An 18,755-nucleotide genomic window follows, 5' to 3' on the forward strand; every position below is an offset into this window, starting at 1 on the left:
CTTCTTCTGAGCTGCACATTCTGAACTAGAGATTGTCAGGAAGTTGTAGGAAATGTCCAAACCTGGCTCCTTCTCAAGCAGATTAATTCCTTCTGGAAACTCCACCTGTGCAGCAGACACTGGGAACTTGTGCCCAACCTCTTCCAGCTGTGTGGAACACTGCTGCTCTGCTCCACGCCTGGTCTCAAGCTCTGCGGTCACGAGGAGACGAGCCCTGGTTGCTGTTGCAGGGAGCTGCACTTGTCTCTGCTCACAACCATCCCTGTCACCCAGCCAAGGCTGCACCACGTCCCTCGGGCTGTCCCAGCTATGGGAGGAAGGGTCTTCAAACCCATACTCTACCTCAAGCCAGAACACCCATCTCAAAAATGTAATGCCATGCATTGACAGTGGTGCTCTTGCTTTCCAGGGAGCTCTTCAGGATAGAAATCCCCTCAGTCACCCAAGGTGGTCAGCAGTCACAGGAGAGGCACAGGCACCATGTTCCCCCAGCAACTGCCAGATAAACAACAGGATTTCCACTTTAGTCACAGAATTTTAAGGGGACAGCAAGGAATTGGGAGAACACAACAATAAACAAAAGGCTAGCAGACCTTTCCAGTTTTTTGCCATTCCTCTCCCCTTACCCCTGATGGGGAAGGGGCCTGATGGAAGCTATTGTGATGTGCAGGACAAAGATGGCAGCAGAACACCAGACCTTCTCCCCTGGCACTGGGAGCGTTGCAGGAGAAGACTAAAAGGTTCACCCGACTACAGACTGACAGTGTCTCCAGATCACATTTTCTGGCAGCAAGTAACACTGACAGAAGTGGCACTTGGGCAATACAAGCAGCCAATAACATGTGATTTAGGAAAAAAATGGCAAAAGCAGCAGAATAAGGAGGATTGTGTGTGATAAGCCCAGTGTGTGCTCTCACCCAGCAGCATCTGGAGAGGATTTTCTCCAGCAGGCAGGGAAGAACTCGATTACATCCAGTTAACTGTGCTCTAAACTGATTATGCATGTGCCAGGCTAATGGATTACATTAGCAAGAGGAAAAATAACATCCAATCAATCTCAATTTACTGCAGACCACACCAAGGCCTGAGAGAAGAGAAACCATTCTGTGAACTCCCCCCGCTGCCGCTGCATCCCTTCAGTTATCAGCAGAGACAAGGCGCTACAGCCGCTCCAAGGACCGGAGAGCTGCGCTGGAGCTCATCTGATCCATGCCTCATCCAGAGAGAGGCTTTTCCACTAAATCAATCCCTGATTCCAGCTATGCTGAAGCAAGATGCTGTGAATCCAGCCATCCACCAACCTCTGCTCCAAGCTTTATCCAGGCATACTAGAAGGCCAATATATGGAGCATCCAAAGGAATCCATTATTCTGAAACACGTTATCCTTCAGCTGGTGTTTCACTGCTGTTGTGTCAGAGGCAACACAGGGCTGTAGCAGCACTGACACTGTCCAGGCCTCTCACAAACCTGAAAACTGACAATTCCTCTTTGCCTGCCTAAGGAAAACATCCTAGGAATCTTTATTACAAGAACCTATGCCTGTTCTCCGACACTGGTAGGATTGTTTTTTTCCCTTTCTTCTTTTTTTTCCCCCTTTTCTTTCCCCTCAGTGAGAGAATTCTAGTGCCCCAATTGTTTTGCCCCAGTGGAACCCACTGTAGATGAAGGGCCTGGATAAAGAAAACTTAAAACCTCTGCAATACAGACTTAGCAGTATTACACGTAAAAAAATCATAATATAGTTTTCAAACAACTCTCTTGTACCCCAAACTGACCTCCACAGAGAAGATTCAGTTCCCTCAGCTGGGTTCTTTAAGTCTCACTGGGGCTCTCCCGCCCCCAGTTTCCAAGCTGTGTAACTCTCTCAGGTCTCCTGCACACCAGAGAGCAGAGGTGTATGTGCAGACCTGATCATTTCCAGAGCCAGACTCTGCTGGGTGAGGCTGGATCCCAGCTCAAGATGGAACAGTCACTGTCACAGCCATCCTGGCCTCAACAGTGAGCTCTGAGAAACAAAACCCCGCTCTGAGCAGCGCCCCACCAATTCCAGGTAGGTCCAACAACCACAGCTCGAGGTAAACCTTATATGATGCTCCTGGCTATCTCCTTCCTCCCTGAATTTGCTGGAATTGTTCATTCCTCAGAAAAATCCAGAAGTTTTGAAAATGTGTCTACACTGTGATGTGGGTAGGTACTGTAGGGCTCAGTGTCAGGTCTTAAATTCCCATTACATAAAGAAAAATTTTCAAAGAAATAATTAAAAATCACAAGGTACACTCTGTGTGTATATAAAGAAACCTCACCACATTTGGGAGAAAGCAGGAAGAAAAGGATGAGGACAGAATGAATATAAAAAAACCTGTGAGAAATGAGCAGACAACGAGCGGGAGAGCACGTGTGAATGGAGGGGATGCGGCTGCTGAGATTTATGGCAATTCGTACCTGATTGTTCATACTAAAGCTATTATGGGATGATTAGAGAAAAAGGTGAAGCTTTAAGTCCAGTGAAAATCAATAGAAACGTCTGGAGCAATTCTGCTGCACGAGTGAAAGGACTATTTACTGTATCCGGAGCTCCTCTTGGGTTACAGCCCACAGGGTTCGGGCCAGCAAGGGGAGGGGGTTGGGGACGAGACAAATGAGACTGGAAAGAGATGATGGTTATAAAGACAACACAGAACGAGGGGGGATGGGAGGAAAAGTAAAGACAACAAGACGGGAGTGACAGCCCAAATACCGCTGTGGATGAAAACACGCAATGCCTCCAACGTGCATGGCCGCGCACACGCTCACGGCTCCTCTTCAGCCTCCTCCCTTTCCCAGCCTCCAGCAGCACTTTGCTTACAGATCCCAGCGCTGACGTACACAGAGCACAACAGCACCACAGCGACGGCCCCTCCATCCGCCCAGCGCCACGACCAGCACACTGACCACAGTGAAAGCCTTCAAGCGCCACAAAGTGACCAACTCGTATGGGAAAGAGACAACAAACCACAGGCAAATGTCACCTTGCACAACTTTTCAAACAGTGATTGCTCAATTTCTGTGCAGAGTATCACAGCTGCACTGTCATAAGACACCGAGCCCCCTCTAAAGCACTGTGGCGTGAACATCAACTGGCCTGAAGCCTGGACAACCACAGTCACTAACAGAACACAGGCTGAAGAGCTGCAGCATGAAGTGGGATTGGATCCCAATGGAGAGCTCTGAGCAGCTCATCTCCAAAGGGTCAGAGTCCATTGTGGTTCAACATAGATTTTCCTTGGAAAATGAAAGAAGACAAAGCAGAGCCAACCCTTACCTTATAAAGCTTCAGGCTGGCCTCATGCCTTGAGTTCACGGTGTGAAGACGTAGCTTCTCCAGACTGTTGGTGTAGTAGTCGCATGCGTTGCATTTCAGATGGACTGGGTTCCCAATGGCCACGCACTTGAGCCTCCATTCGTTGGCTTTGCCCCCCTCCTTGATATGTGCCACCAGCTGGTATTTCTGCACATGCTTGTCTGTCTTACAGTGCAGCTGGAAGTTGGCCTTGAGCTGTGTGTTGTAGCGGCACAGCTTGCACTGGTACGAGTCCCCCATCACCGCCTTCCACTCGTCTTCAGGGAGGCTTCGCTCCACGTTCATGTGGAGGCCCAGCATGTCCAAATTATCTGTAGTGAACTTGTTGCACACAGCACACTGGAAGAGCTTCAGCGACGGGTCATTCGTTTGCGTGAAACTTTCACCCAAGTTCATGAGCTCCTCAGACACCAGCTGTCCACCACCCAACCGCATGTCCAGCGGGATCTCGCCACCCACTGCACGAAGAAAAAAGAGGAAGGAGAGGTCAGAAAGGCTGAATTCTTGCCAGAAGATAAACACAGAGCAGAACATAAGCTGCTCCCAAGAGCCACCTGTGTACCCACAAACACACAGTGATACCACACGCAGCTGTCCCTTCGCCCACTCCTCCGTGTTGCTGGTCTGCACCAGAGCTGACGAAAAGAGTCACTGCAGCCAGCGCAGAAGGCTGGGAACAGACTACAATCACCCTTGCTGCCCACTTGCTGAAGGATCATCCAGCCCTCTGCCCATCAAAGGTGGTGAGAAAAACCCTACAGACTTTGAGAGGATGAAGAATTCCATAGCACCACATTGAAAGTTTCTGTGGCCATTTCAAGAACAGCGTTAATACTTCATTCTGTTTTTTCTTGCCACCCAGGAGAAGCAAAGGCTACCTCATGCAGTAGCTAAGCACAGTCTCTATCACATAAAACAAAGGTCAACAGTCACAAGCCCAGGTGGTGGCTGCATCACAGGGAGGTCGCCACACTGCTATCACAAGTTGGCAACAGTGCAGAACATGGCATGGACAGAAACAACCTGAAAAGTGCTACTCCTGCACCATTACATCTCATCTCTTGTCCAAGAGCTCAAAATGGTGAAGAACCTTCTAAAAACAGTGCTGACAAGGTAAAGACAACTAATAATAGAGTGTGAGAGCATGTCAAGGAAAGCCAGGAGGACCCTGTGTTTGTCAGGCTGGCTCTTCAAAGCAGAGCTCAACTCTGCTCACTCACAGCTACTGAGCACAACAAGCTCCTACTCACACCAGAGGACCTGAGAGATGCAGACAGAGAAACTCTGTACCAAGCACAGAGACCACCAGGACCCCTGTGCCACATCGCTCTCCTTTTCCGTTTTTAAGACATTTATGGCCTTTCTACAGCTTTTTGGTATTTTACCTTGATTTGATGTCACAGCTCAGCTTAACAATCCTATGAAAGGAAACCAGGTCACCAATTCATCAGTTAATCAAAAAGAGATGTTATTTCCTAAACTTTTCATTTCCTACATTGCAACCTATTTGCTAAGAAGCAAATGCTCTTTAAGTTACTCTCTCCTGAACTCACCACGCAGGAAAAACCCAAAAGCAGACTCTTCTGAATTATTAACGTTCTGCTCAGTTTTGGACCGAAGTGTAAGAATGGGAAAGATCTGCTTCACTTCTCGCAAAGCTGACAGCGTGTGCATCCGAGTCAAAAGGGCCAAGCCGGTGTCAAGTGCTTATTAACAGGGGCAGGGCCTCCCTCTGCAACCCTCAGTGTGAGATCTGCAACCATCGCTCTCCAGGCAGCTCACGGACATCCAAGGCCCTGTCATTTACTGTAGAAGCTTCAGTTAAAACGTTCCCAACTTATCACAACTGCCCTGTGCTTCAGTAAGGAGGGGCTCTGAGCTTCAAAAGCCTCCAATCCCATCCGTCACTCTGGCAGCAGTGGAACACCATCCCTTCCACCCCTCTCAAACCTGCTTACCTTGTCTTCTCAAGGCAACACAGTGTGGAACAAACCGGCCCCGAACAAATGCACCTGCCTTTGGGAGCGCCAGCAGCTGACTGCACCCTCTCTCAAAGCTATCCACCAAACTACTCCCACTCCTCACCAAACCCAGGAAAAGTTCTCAGGAAACACTGTAGTTAGGATGCTTTCCACAATGAGGAAGAACGTTCAGCGCATGGCATCTGTAACCCGTATCTGCTGTTGCATTAACTCCCTACGAAAACTCTTCGAAAATGTACCAGAAAAGCCACAAGATGAGAAAAACTGCTCTGGGTGAACACAGATGAGAAATCTGCACTGTGCAGCCTCCATCCTTGACCACCACAGAAAGGCAGCTCATGGGGCCACAGTGCCAGACCCCTTTGCTGGCTCTCTCACATGAACATGGTGGAAACCCCTTCAGCCTCACCTAGAGATGGAGCCATCGTTGCCATGGGGTTGGTGGGATCGAGCTGGAACCCCCCCATCATGAACTGTCCATCTGAGGAAGTGCTGTCCATCTTCAAGTTGGGAAGGTTCATGTTCTGCGCCAGGTAGTACTGGTAGAGCTCGGCCTCAGCAGGGGATGGCAGGCTACCGAGGCCCAGGTGCCGGTTATGTTGGATTTGGGACATGTTTTGCTGAAGCAGCATCATATTGTGCATGTGCTTCTCACTGGTCATGTGAATCCGAAGGTTTCTAGCTACGTTGGTCTCATAGTCGCACACCTCGCACCGCCATGTAGGTTTGGTTTTTGGTTTGGTGGGGGAGGGAGCCCCACAGGCGCTACCAATGTTGGCGGCGGCGGCTGCTGCGGCGGCAGCTGCTGCCGCCGCTGCCCCTGCGGTGTGGCTGAAGACTTGCTCTCCCCCTCCGTTCTGCAGGTTCTGCATGTTGTTGAGATGCTTGTCAGACTGCATATGAATACTGAGGTTGCCTTTGGTAGTTGTGGAGTAGTTACAGACCTCACAGCGGAAGGGCTTGTAACCACAGGTGTAGCTCTCGCCCCGCGCCAGACGTGGGTGCGGCTGCCCGCTCTTGCAGTAGACACAGGAGCCACCTGGCTCGGGATGTTTCTCCTTCATGTGTGCCTCAAGCGTCTGCTGGTACTTGTAGTGCCAATTGCACTTGGGACACTTGAGTGTCTTACACGAGTTGCGAGAATGCATCATAGTCATGTGGCCACCCAGCGACCGCGAGGAGCCCAGGACCGTGTCACACTTCGGGCACTCCACGCCGCTCCCCGAGGGGCACTCCCCACCCCCAAGTTCACAGAGGGGGCCAGCATGCTGGTGATGGGAGATGTAGCTCCCGTCCTCGCCCTCTGCACTCTCATTTGGTTCTGGTGCTGTGGCATTGTCTTTATTGGCACTTTCATCGATAAAGTCCAGCCTCCTGCTGCCCTCGGCCACACTGGCTCCGCCGCCCTCATTGTTAAAGCTTAAGTGATTCCTCCTGTTTGCACCATCAAAGACAAAGGAAGAAGCAGAATTAGAACTAGTAGAAGCCGTGCCCCTCGACAGGGTCTGGAGCACGTTAGGCATTAAGGGAGAGTTAGAAATGCTTTGGTTTGAGAGAGCAAGGTCCTTTTTGCTGCTGCCACTGCCTGCCACGGCCCCAACATCCTCCTGGGGCCGGTCCTCCAGTTCATCCTCCAACTCGTTTGGAAATAGTCCTTTGCAATCCTCATCATCCTCATCTTCTTCCTCTTCCTCCTCTTCCTCTTCCTCCTCTTCCTCTTCCACATCCTCCTCCTCCTCCTCTTCCACCTCCTCGGCTGGCTCCACTTTTTCCAAGAGGCTGTCCTGGTCGTCCCCCTCTTGCTTCTCCCCCTCTGCCACCCCAGGGTCCTTCCCCTCCGAGGATTTGGTGGGACTGGAAGCCAGCGGGCCCAGGGGGACTGAGGTAATGGGAGTCTTCAGCGCTGAGCTGGTCAGCCCACCCAGGTTGAGGAGTGCACTGGGGGCCAGGACACCCGTGGCTGGTGGCGGCTCAGCTCCACCAGCCGCCCCGGCCTGGAGGGCCTGCTCACCTTCCATGCAAATGCCACTGAATTTACCATAAAAACTGTGTCCAGGGCCTATGAGGTTAGCTGCGGAAACGAGAGGGTGCTGAAAGGTTTTGTTTTTTGGTTCCAGAAAGCTGACAAGGGGTTCCTTGTCTTTGCCTATCCCTTGGATGATAGCGGAGATGTTCTTATTGCTAAGAATTTTCCGCTCCTCCTCACTCAGAGTCATTCGGTGGTCGTGCACGGCATGGGTCACGAACGAGCGGACATACCCAAAGGAGAGCTTGCACAAGAAACACATCAGGATGGGCTTCCTCTTCCCATAGAGCACAAAGCCATCGAATTTGGACAGGTCCACATTGTTGGGAACATCTTTGGATACACAGGAGCTTTTGGCAGAACCGTCGCTGTTCAGGTAATCCTTGTTGCTTTTGTGTCGCACATCGAAGACGCGGAAGCTGTGCAGGACGGGGCTGATGCCCGCCAGGGCTGAGGTATTCGGGAAGGCCTGGTCTGAGCTCTCAAACCACTTCCCGAAGGATGAGGCTATGTGGAAGGTGTTGATGATCTGTGGGTAGACAGGAGCGGCGGCAGAGGGCTCTCCCTGCTTGGGCAGAGAGTTCGGGAGCAGCGAGGGGAGAGTCCCGCTGCCACCGGCACCCCCGCTTTGCACCAGCTGGCTGAGGCTCTCCACGATGTAGGCTGAGCCATCGGGCTGGTAGACGATCTCGCCGGCCAGGTTCTCCACGTCGCTCTCCTCCTCGCCGTCCTCGCTGCTCTCGCTCTCCCCCCGCAGCGGCGGGGGCGGGCGGGCGCCGGCGCAGCGGTGCTCCATGTAGCTCTGCAGGCCGGCGAAGGAGGCCGCGCACTGCCCGCAGCTCACCTCCTTGCCCGCGGGCTCAGCGCCGGGACCCGCCGCGCTGCTCTCAGGGACGCGCTCGGGGAAGGGGACCCTCAGGCTGTCCAGGGGGCTGCAGCTCTCCGCCGCGGGCTGCTCCATGCTGCCGGCCGGGTCAGGGAGGTGGGCGCTGTTGAGATCAGTCCATTGCTGGTGCTGAGGAATGCCGCACCCATTGTCCTTCCCGGGGATGACGGGCGAGTCACAGCCTTCCATGGCAGGGCTGGCACGGAGCGCTCATTGCACCCGGTACGGCTTGGACCTGCAGATGGGGAGAGGAGAGAGGCAGGTGAGTCAGGGTGTGCCCGTAAAGACCCCACCACCACAAGGGCTGCTGACCCTGCTCCTTGGGACCGAAGTGGGGGCTGGCGTGCCAAGATGGGCTCCAGGGACAGCCAGCCCAGCCTCGGGGAACGCACTCGGGGAATGAGCAATGGAAACATGTTGGCAGCAGTAATGCAAGAGGCAAACTGAAGGAACCTGGAAGGTGGCAAAAACCTCCTTAAAATCTTTCCTAAAGGGAGCCAGCAGGAAGATTGTAGGACCTGCACTGTCACCCCCAAGGCCTTTGGTCTTCAGAAAACAAACAAAATCATCATGGGAAAGCTTGTGACAGAAACAAGACACGACAACAAAACAGTTCTGTGGCTTTATAACTTGGTAAAAACTCGTATTCTCTGGCTCCCCCTAAGGCAGATGCTGTTCTTCTGGGTGTTACCCTTCTGCTAATGGCTTGGGAAGCACAGACCCAGCCCTACCACACGCACACCTCAATGGGAGACCATGTGACCCAGAGCAACTCCCAGCGATTTTGGAGTAACAGCGCTCAGAATGCACAGGAGACGTAACTGCTCTGTTCTGGACAGAGTTTAAATACAGAGATGTCAGGAGAGAAACCAAACAGGAAATTCCAGATCTGACAAGGGTGCATCCTGGGGATTGGAAAGCGGTCAGCCCACCACGCTCCAGGAAGCTCCCAGAGATCCTGCAGGGCACAGCCTCTGCACACGGACTGCTTCCTCTCACCCCTGGAGACAAACGGTAGGTGCAGGTCCTGGAAGAGGAGGACAGCCTTCTCACTACTTCCATTCCACCAAATGAACGCGACTGGAGGATTCCCACCAACCGCCAGGCAGTCAGCAGGCCTGAGCTACTGACCGCGGCCGACATTCAGGGCCCCCCGTCATCGTGACCCCCTTTGCTGCATCCGGTCAACAACTCCAACACTGCAATCCTAAAGGAGTCCTGCAATCCTGATGGAGCCCTCTTCAGCTGATAAAGAAAGCGTGAAGGGAACTGGAAACCTGCCAAAGAAGACATGAGCAGCTGCAGAGCAGGTGATGTGCCACAGCAGCACCATGTGAACTACCTGAATTAGTTCAAGGAAAGGAAAATGGAGTGACGTTCAACGTTTGTTTTTTCTCGTTTCACTATCTCCCAGTTTATTTTCCTTTACTATACAAAGCCATCCACACCTCTGCTGAGTTCCCTAATGTGTTTGTACTTTCCCTTTACATTTTACTTCTGGTGAAGCTCAAAGAAAAAGCATTTAAAACTACCACTGAAGGCAAAGTAATACTCTCAAAGCCCTTGTGCAAAGATACCTGCAGAAGGACACGCAGCTGCAAGGGAGACACCATCCAACGTGTTCACACACAACATTACTCTACAGCACCTCCAGTCTCACCTTGCCTGGATTCTATGTCATACACAGCTGCCTCTGCAGTTGCACTGGGAATAAATAGGGATTTGCTCTGCAGTAACAGTAATCTGGTGCACTGAGCAGAACAAGAAGGAAGAGCAGAATCCCACTGCCAAAAGGCTCTGTCTGGGCTCTTCATCAGCCAGTTTTGTTCCCCTAGTCTAAAATAAGCTCCAGCCATGTAACGGCTCCTACTGCACCAGCTCTCTCCCTGGAACATTTGTCCTTAGCTGTGTGTTTTCCTTAAACTGATCCCAGATCCTTCTGCGTTGAGACTGCACGTTCACCTTCCCACAACACGCCTTCTCTCTCCCTTTTCACTGCTACTTCTGCACTGGCAACTGCAATCCAAATGGAACCAACACAGATTCATATGGGGAAAATGAGGAAAAAGAAACTCCATAAGCCTCACACTTTTGCCAAGTGAAGTTTCAGGAATATCCATGCAGACTTCAAAGCGCAACATGGAATGACAACACCCTACCAGTTCTTTTAGACACGGAGCATTGTGCAGGCCAGCACAGCCAGCTCCTGGGACACACAGCCAGGTGAGACATAGGCAGGGTCAGAGCGGTTCTGCCATCAAGAACTCCTGACTGGCAGGAGATGCCTGAGTGACAGCCAGGCTGGAAGGGTTAGCAGGGCTGGAGGGGCGGGAGGGTTAACAGCCTGATTGGAAAATCAATGTAATAAATGCTTGGTAAGTTACAGGAACATGCGGGAAGAGGAGGCCGCGATTGATAAAGGACTGCAGCTTTGATGCTGCACTGGGGACTTGTTTATTGACAGGAAAGCCAATCTCTCTCCCGGCCCGGCCAGGCAGACCCGCACGCTCCAATTAATTGGTGGGCTTTTCTGCCTTGGCTTGCTTTAACAGCTCTCCCCCACTCACTCCAACTTAACCAGCTCAAGATGTGCTATGCCAAAGGAATCTTCTCTCCTCTCCCTTTCCTCAACACGGAGGAGCCCTTACACGGCATGTGGAAAAACCCAGAGCTGAAATGGCCAGCCCAAGCCCCGGACACAAGCTGAGCCCCTACACAAGCTCACACTCTTCTGATGGCTCAGTCACCATCACAGCTGTTCCTGAAGGGAGCACAAGGCATGAAAGTATTTGTTTCTATTCACACAGAAGCTGTAGGAATCATCTCTTGAAACTGAAAACAGCAACTTCCTTGCTAAAGCAAACCAGGTTCTAAGCAGGAGCACAATGCAGTTATTAGCCCACTACTGGGCCCTGCATCTTCCACCACCCCAGACTGCCCCTAGGCCACCTGTGTGGGGACACGGAGAGCTCAGATGGACAGACAGACATGGTGTGCTCCACACCTCCCATTCGCTCCCCCTGCCACCCTCTCTGCTCTGTTTATCAGCCAGTCAATAAGAAAAGGTAGTTCTTACTTAAGGAGGCAGAAGTCAACTCGTCAGGTCGATCAGCACTCTGTCTGTAAACATGGTTTCCCGTAAAATCAATGAACTCCAGTTACAGAGAGAACAGCCTGAGCGCCAGAGGCTCCGCGCTCTCACACCGCCCCAGCAGCAAAGAAGGGCTCTCCTGGTCCCTTCTGCAGCCTCACATCCCACCGCTGCCGTGCCCACCCTGCCCCTGCCCCTTCCTCACCGCACCACTGCATCTCACAGCCCCCTGGAACCGATATGGGACCAGCCAGGGCAGCGCAGGCACCGCAGGCCAAGAGTGCTCTGCCAGGCACCCCGGCGGCCCAGAGCTGCAGGATGGCAGGTGCAGGTGACAGCACAACACCGTGTGCCCCACACTTGTGCCGCCTTCCTACAACCAGGCCTGCAGCTGGCAGCCACGCTGTGCAGGACATGCACGGAGTCAATGCCTGTGGCCCCCCGTCATCTCCTTCCAGCGCCCAGCCCCATCCTCACAGGGACAGACATTCCATCTTCCAGCAACGCTCCCACCGAGGAGTGGCTGGTGCTAAAGCAACGCCCTGCAACCCCTGGCAAGCTGGGGGCTCCTGGGCACCCCCAGCCTGCGGCACCAGGCTGCTTCCTCCCTGGGGACGCTGGCAGCGGCGCGGGCAGCAGGGATGGAGCGGGAGGGAGGCGGGGGCTCCTGCTGTTGCCCAGGCTTCCCGAGAATTAAATATGAACAGCCGTGCTGTGTAATTTTAAATTGTTAATTAGCACAGGGTTAATTAGGCGGCCCTTTCACAAGAGGCTGTTTGGCAGTAAACCAAGACTGGAAGCAATGAGGAAGGAGGAAAACAAAAGGAGAAAGCGACAGTGAGAAACTGTTCCCTCAGCTAATGACCCACATGGCACCATGGAAAAAAGGGCGCTGAGGACACAGAGAAGACACAAGCAGATGCATTACACCCACAGCCATTACCTGGCCGACGGTCCCTGTAGGCTGCCCTCCGTCTGCCCAGCTGCACGGCACAGGGAAGAGCTCAGGCCCTCAGCCACCTCCAGGGTGCCAGTGGCTCATGAAAGCCAAAAGAGACAGAGATGGAAGGACAAGGACAGCACAGGACTAACGGTGCACTCAGACACTCTGCCCACACCCCTCCTCACACGCTCAGCCTGGCCTTCTGCAGCGTCCTCAGAAGGACAATGCCTGGCGAGTGTGGAGTCCAGGTCGGCCAAGAAGCTCCTGTCTCAGCAATGGCACTTGATGACACTTGTTCCATCCTGAAAACTAGGGATGGACATACCAAAAGTGAGCAAGCAGCCAATTCAACTTCACAGTCACAGAAACACGAAATAGCTTAGGAAGGGACCTTGGAGATCCCTGGGAACAGGTATGCTCAAAGCTCCCGAGAGCAGGAGCCCAGGCGGGGGGTGCAAGGCAGTCACTGTGACCCTCTGAAGCGGTGACACAACAAATCTGGAGCATCAAAGCTTTCTTTGTCACCTCCCCGCACCTGGCGTGCTACACAGCACTCGGGTAACACTTAGGAAATTGCAAATGGAAAGAAATGATAAAAATAATTGCCTAGGATCAAGAATTCAAAAATTAAGGAAGAACAGAATGTATGTTGCCAAAGCAACTTTAATTTTGCTCCTTTATGCATATGAATTATGATACTGCCTGCAATTAGGTGAGCACATGCTGCCTCACTTGGCAAGCAGGATGGTCACAGAAGAGGGTAAAACAAGGTGGCAGGAGCATGTTGTCACTTCATGTGATTTCTACAGCAGCTGCTATCACACAAATATGTGAAGAGTTACTTCCTAGAATAGAAAGATATTTTCAAATTTTCTCAGCAATGCTGGCTGGAGATTCGAGTGGCAATACCAAGAGTTTCAATTCCCAGTTCTGTAAAATCCTTCTATCTTTTAAGTTAAACAGAAGACACGGATCCCAGCTCTCACATTCATTAAGGTACCAGAAAGCAGCAAGATACCTGCCAGCCTAAGGGAAGTGCTGAGAACTCTGCAACAAGACCTAAGCTATTAGGATAAAATGGTACTTATGTGCCAAAACCTGAGCATAACAGGGAATGTGGATGCACAGTGTGAAGAATGATTTCTAGTTGGGGTTTTTCTGCCAGCATTTTACAACATCAGTGCCTTGGGATTCCTCTTATGCAATTCCTAACCAAAAAAACCATCCCTGAAAATACTGATGTATTTGCCAAGTTCAACATTTTAATGAAGAAATTACAAACTAATTTTTCCCTTTCACATAGCAAGTCATATTTTGCACCTCTCCAAGTGATACCGAGCTGTGTTTTGGCACACACCCTGATGTGGAGTTGTCTCACTGGCAAACACGGTCTGACAAGCAAGATGCCAGTCTTGCCAAATCCTGAACACCTGACATCTCTCTTCCTCTTTTGCAGTGAGGCTTTACCAACCAAAAGCCCAAGCTCAGTTCTGACTTCTTCCAGTGTTCTGCTGTATGCCAGACTGTTTCCATCTGGACACATGGCCATGTCCAATGCCTCTGCAGTGGGAGCAGAATTAACAAGCCAGCCCTGCCTGCTGGTGGAAGAAGCATCCAAACAACATTGACCCGTGGGTTCCAAAGAGTCTTGGGGCTGCAAGTCCTCACAAGCCAGTTGGTTATCCTGACAAAGCCAAGAATTCATAGAACTGAAGAATCATTTGGGTTGGAAAAGACCCTTAAGAGCAGCAAGTCTAACCATTAACCCAGCACCACCAAGGCCACCACTAACCTGTGTCCCCAAATACCACATCTACACATCTTTTAAATCCTTCCCTGGGATGGTGACTATAACACTGCCCTAGGCAGCCTGTGCTAGTGCCTGACCACCTTTTCAGTGAAAAAATTTTGCCTCTGTGGAAGTCCCTATGAACACTACGAGCTTTCCCCTCTGACAGATTCTAGCCCATGGATCCTGAAGGGCCCAAGGTCCCAGAAGGGGATGACATGGCACACAGTGGTCTACTGAAAGAAAAGATCCATCAGGCACCTCAAAAGGACAAGACAATCCTCCCCCAGCAGGAAGACAGCCCTGTGGAGGGATCGCCTTGGGCAGCACTCCAGCCGGCAGCGCAAGCGGCGCTGCTCTGTGCACGCGTGCTGGCACGGCCACGGTGCGAGAGCTGACACAGGGCTCACATCCACGGGCACAGCCGGTCCCTCAGATCTTCCTGGCATCATTAGCATAAACAGCTTTTCAAGCAGCAGGAAGCAAAGGAAACGCTGAACAAAACAGGGCTGGAAAGCTGCAGGGCTCAAACACTTGGCATGAAACTGAGAGAAAGGGGCTCCTTGAAAAGGTGAACCTTCCACATCATCCACATTTTCCCTCTGTCCTTCACACCAGCTAAAACTGAGCCAATGGGAGTAACACAAGTCAGGCAGCTTTTCAGAAGGCATTTTGTTATGAACTATTACTCCAAGTTTGCTCATCCCTTTGAGCCAGCTACTGCACTACACACAGAAATATTTATCTAATCTTCAGCCCGCTGCCATTGAGAGTGGAGTGATCCCAAGGAGGGCCGGAAGGCTTTCTGTGAGCAGCTGGGGACAAGAGCGCTTATTCCTTCGGGAGATTCTTAGCACTAAGAATATTTTGCAGCAGAGGTAAGCTGGCTTCAGTCACATTTCTCTCTACACAGCAAACTGAAGCACTTGCTTAGCTCATACATGACAGGGCATTCACATGCTCCTAGGGCACCGAGCTTGTTCTCAGGTTCTGCAGGAACCTCTCCTCTTGAGCAGGACAGCACAGAAGTTCCAGGTTTTGTTTCAAAACATCACACATCTCACGATTCTGCCGTTGCGCAACTCACCCCTTTGCTCCAAACCCCCGAACCGTTCTTGTTAAATGCTGTTCTCAGCCTATGCTGCTGCATAAATAACTACATTTGCATCTGGTTTGCATTTTCAGTGCACCATTGTTGATCCAACTCCAAAACTAATCAAAGAGCTGCTGAGGACAAACTGCCTCGCTCTGTCACACAGACCCCACAGCCCCTCAGGTTCCCCCAAGCCCCAGTGCCTCAGGAAGAGGGCCATGCTTGTCCCCCCCGTTTTGCCATGCTGCAGCCTGTGCTGTCCCCCCAGTGCCTGTCCAGTGGCTCACACACAGTTCCAGCCACCACGGCTCTGTCTGTGCCCCGTGTCCTCCATGGTGGGCAGGAACATCCACAAGACCTTGTACCGGGCAACCACTACCCCCACCAAACCCCTGGTGATGCTTGTGAAGGGAGAAGTCTTGAAATGCTCCGAGTTTCCAGCCCTGCTACATGGCTTTGGGATCAGACACAGCCAAGCCTCCGTGGCCCAGCTGGAAGGGCTGCTGCTCCGCTGCCAGGCTGCGCTCCACAGCCGTGCTCCACACGCGCAGCCTCGCGCGACTCGCAAAGAAATCCTGCCAATGCTCCTTCCTCCTCCGGATTTACCCAAACAACATGTGTGCTCCAGACTAGTGTCAAGGGCCAAGCCAAGGGTAAGAGTTAGACTCATAAGTCATGCAGATCTCCTCTGCCAGGGCTCGGATCCAGTCCTTGTTAGGAAGCAGACTCACTGCGACATTCTGGGCTCAGCTGCTCTTTCCCACCCTTTGGGAAAGCCAATGCTTTGGATTGAGAGAGCAGGCTCAGAGGTATTAGGTCATTCTGTAACCATTCCACTGGCTGCTCAGACAAACACCGTGGCTGATACATCAGCTCTGAACTACACACTGGGGTTGCACAGTCCCATTGCAAAGGTCACTGGTATGTCTGCTTATACCAGCCATTCACATTTCAGTATAAACACCAGTTATAGACGTGTCACTGGAAGATAATTTAAAAAAAAACCCCCAAAACAGGTAAAGAAACTTGCTGGTATAGCTGGGAAACTGCCCCATTTGGAGCATCCTTTAGGCCAACTTTTAGCAGATCCAAGTGGTCCCGTACTCCTGTAAACAGCATCCGCATTTGTTGCTCCCAAAACAACATCCTGCTCCAGACTTCATATACAGCCTAAGCATGTTCCTTATCTGGCCAAAATAAACTCTCCTGATTGCAGCAATCATCAGGAGTCAACACCTATGGACCACCTGACAGCTCAAAGTCTCAAGTTCATGCTCTCAGTGCGCATGGTGCACAGTCCCTCCATCAGCTGCTGCATCCCTGGTGCACCTCAGAACCACCACCTGTGAAACCCTTAACCACCTCACACGGGAGAGCTGACACAGATCCAGGTAAACGGGGATTCCAAAGGATGTGCCCGATGCATCTGCAGGCACTGCCAAGCCTGGTGAGCACCACACGGCAGCACACTGCGAGGGACACGGGCACCTTCAGAGGGGAGGGAGGAAGTTGCTACGCACACGTCTCCAGACCTCCAGGACTGAAAGCGTTACTCAGCTGCCTGGCCTCTTGCTAATTGTGGGTTTTATTTTTATTTCCTATTACCCTCTTGCACGCCTGATGAGATTATCTTACCGGAACTGACACAGCTGGAGGCTGCAGCCATACATGGAGCCTCTCAGGAGGCAATGCAATTTTATTTTCATTGATCAGGAATCAGCAGGGCAGTAAATGATGGGAAATTCCATTAGGAGAAATACTGGGCCACAAGACCCAACTATCTAGGTACAACCAAATCTCAGAAAGTCCCATCCTACCTCAAAGCCCCATCTGGATGCGGATAGCAAATCATCTTTCTTCCTCCCAAAATGGAGTCAGCTACTAACCTGATATTCCTAATTGCTGTCTGCGCTTCCAGAAGCGGAGGCAATGCTGTCAGAGCACCCCCAAGGGCTCACTTAGCCCAGACAGTGCCTTTGGTAGAGCCAGCAGCGCCCAGCAACCCCAGCTCAGCCCAGCAGCTGCTGCAGGGCCAAGTCTGTTTCCTGGCATGTGCCCATTCCACAGTCTTTGTTCTCACAGGCCAGGCAGGTGTCAGTGGTGCTGGCATGCCAATGCCTCAGCCAGTCCCAGCAGAGCCAGGCGAAGCCAAGGGGATGTCCAGTGCATGGTCCCATTTGGAGCCCAAAGCCCCAGTAAAGCACTACAGTGTCACTGCAGAGAGCAGCCCTCCTTCTCCTTCACTGTCTCGGGGCACACAGCAGTCTGGGAGCACACAGGGGTCTTAGGGAACCCTTCTTCTGACAGAGCACCACAACCCACACAACACTGTTACAAGCCCAAACTCCTCTGAGCCCAAACTGAGAACCGTATGTCAATCCTTCTATTTTAAACCCCCCCATACACAGGACATGCACTCAATCCCTCGCTCCTAGATCAAAAATCCCACCCTCAGGCCTCTGATTCAAAGCTGGGTTTGCCCCATCCTGCTGTCCCTTGCTGCACACACGTGGGTGACAGGTGAGCCCTGAGCCCCCTGGCAGGATGGCCGGAGCCGCCGACACGCACGGGTTAACGGGAGCTGACCGTGGCACAGCTGTTAAGGTGATCAATACCAGTGAGATACTGAAGCAGCGTAAGCCACATTATTGACTGCCAAGCAGATGATAAAACTGTTTATTATGATAATTGTGGGGTGCCTGCAAGGTGCTCCTAGCGTTGCCTTGAGCTTTTTACCAAAATAAGAACTGCCAGAGCATCACCTGTCTGTAGTCTGTAGCCCCCTTGCCGCAGTGAGACCCTCCACACGCCACTGTGCCCACACACTGACCCCAGGCCACCTCCACAGCCCAGCTACCACTGGAATGGAGGTCACATTACCAGACGCAGTCCCTGAACTGTTTATCTCACACACACCCCTATCAGGGCTTACTCCAACATCTGCTGAGCACCTTCTGCTAGAGCATCATTCCAGGGAAAACAGAGCTCAAACACCAAAACCTGTAACTTCAGTTCTGGATCCTCCTCATGATGAGCTGAAAATTAAACTCAATTTCCCACTCTAAAACATTTCCTTCGGTATTTCAATTATTTTTATCTCTACTTTGGACTTTTGTACAGTTTTCCACATCCTTTTAACAAGATTTAACAGAATTTACCCCTTCAGCACCCAAATTCTTGTGCAATGCATTAGGAATTCTTTTTGAGAAGACTGAACTCTGGATACACTCAGTGGGGACGATCCAGCAGGTGTATGTGCATGCAGGCCATGCCTCAGAACAGGTGACACACTGCAGCTCATCACCTGCCACTGCGTGTCTGCAGGGCCAGCAGCTGATCTGCCAGCACACAGCAAGGCAACATTTTGATTCTGAAGTCATTTCAAGTATCAAAATAGTTTCTCTTGGATTAAACTCAGTAACACACATCCCCCAGCCCCCAGAAGAGAAGCCAAACTGCCCGATGGGATATGCTCTGGCAAAAGCATCTATTGCTCCTCCATCTGCAGGAGCAGGAACACAGGCTGTAACACACCCGGGGCTCCATTGCCACCACAGCCAAATGACAGCTGAAAATGAGTTTAACAAGGGCTGAAGCTCCAGGG

At 51.8% G+C, this 18,755-nt stretch overlaps 1 protein-coding gene across 4 annotated transcripts in view; it reads right to left on the reverse strand.

Annotated features, from left to right (window-relative positions):
• ZFHX3 (zinc finger homeobox 3) overlaps nt 1-18,755 on the reverse strand; it is a 401,385-nt gene that overhangs the window by 75,680 nt on the left and 306,950 nt on the right. For all 4 annotated transcript variants that reach the window (XM_032121503.1, XM_032121504.1, XM_032121505.1 and 1 more), the window contains 2 exons: nt 5,733-8,470; nt 3,303-3,799 (listed from right to left, as the gene is read on the reverse strand). In XM_032121503.1, coding sequence (XP_031977394.1) covers nt 3,303-3,799; nt 5,733-8,424 — 3,189 coding nt within the window. In that variant the 5' untranslated portion in view covers nt 8,425-8,470. The remainder of the gene's footprint in view (nt 1-3,302; nt 3,800-5,732; nt 8,471-18,755) is intronic.

This window comes from Corvus moneduloides, chromosome 12 (genome assembly GCF_009650955.1).
Source record: "Corvus moneduloides isolate bCorMon1 chromosome 12, bCorMon1.pri, whole genome shotgun sequence".
Classification (NCBI taxonomy): Eukaryota; Metazoa; Chordata; class Aves; order Passeriformes; family Corvidae; genus Corvus; species Corvus moneduloides.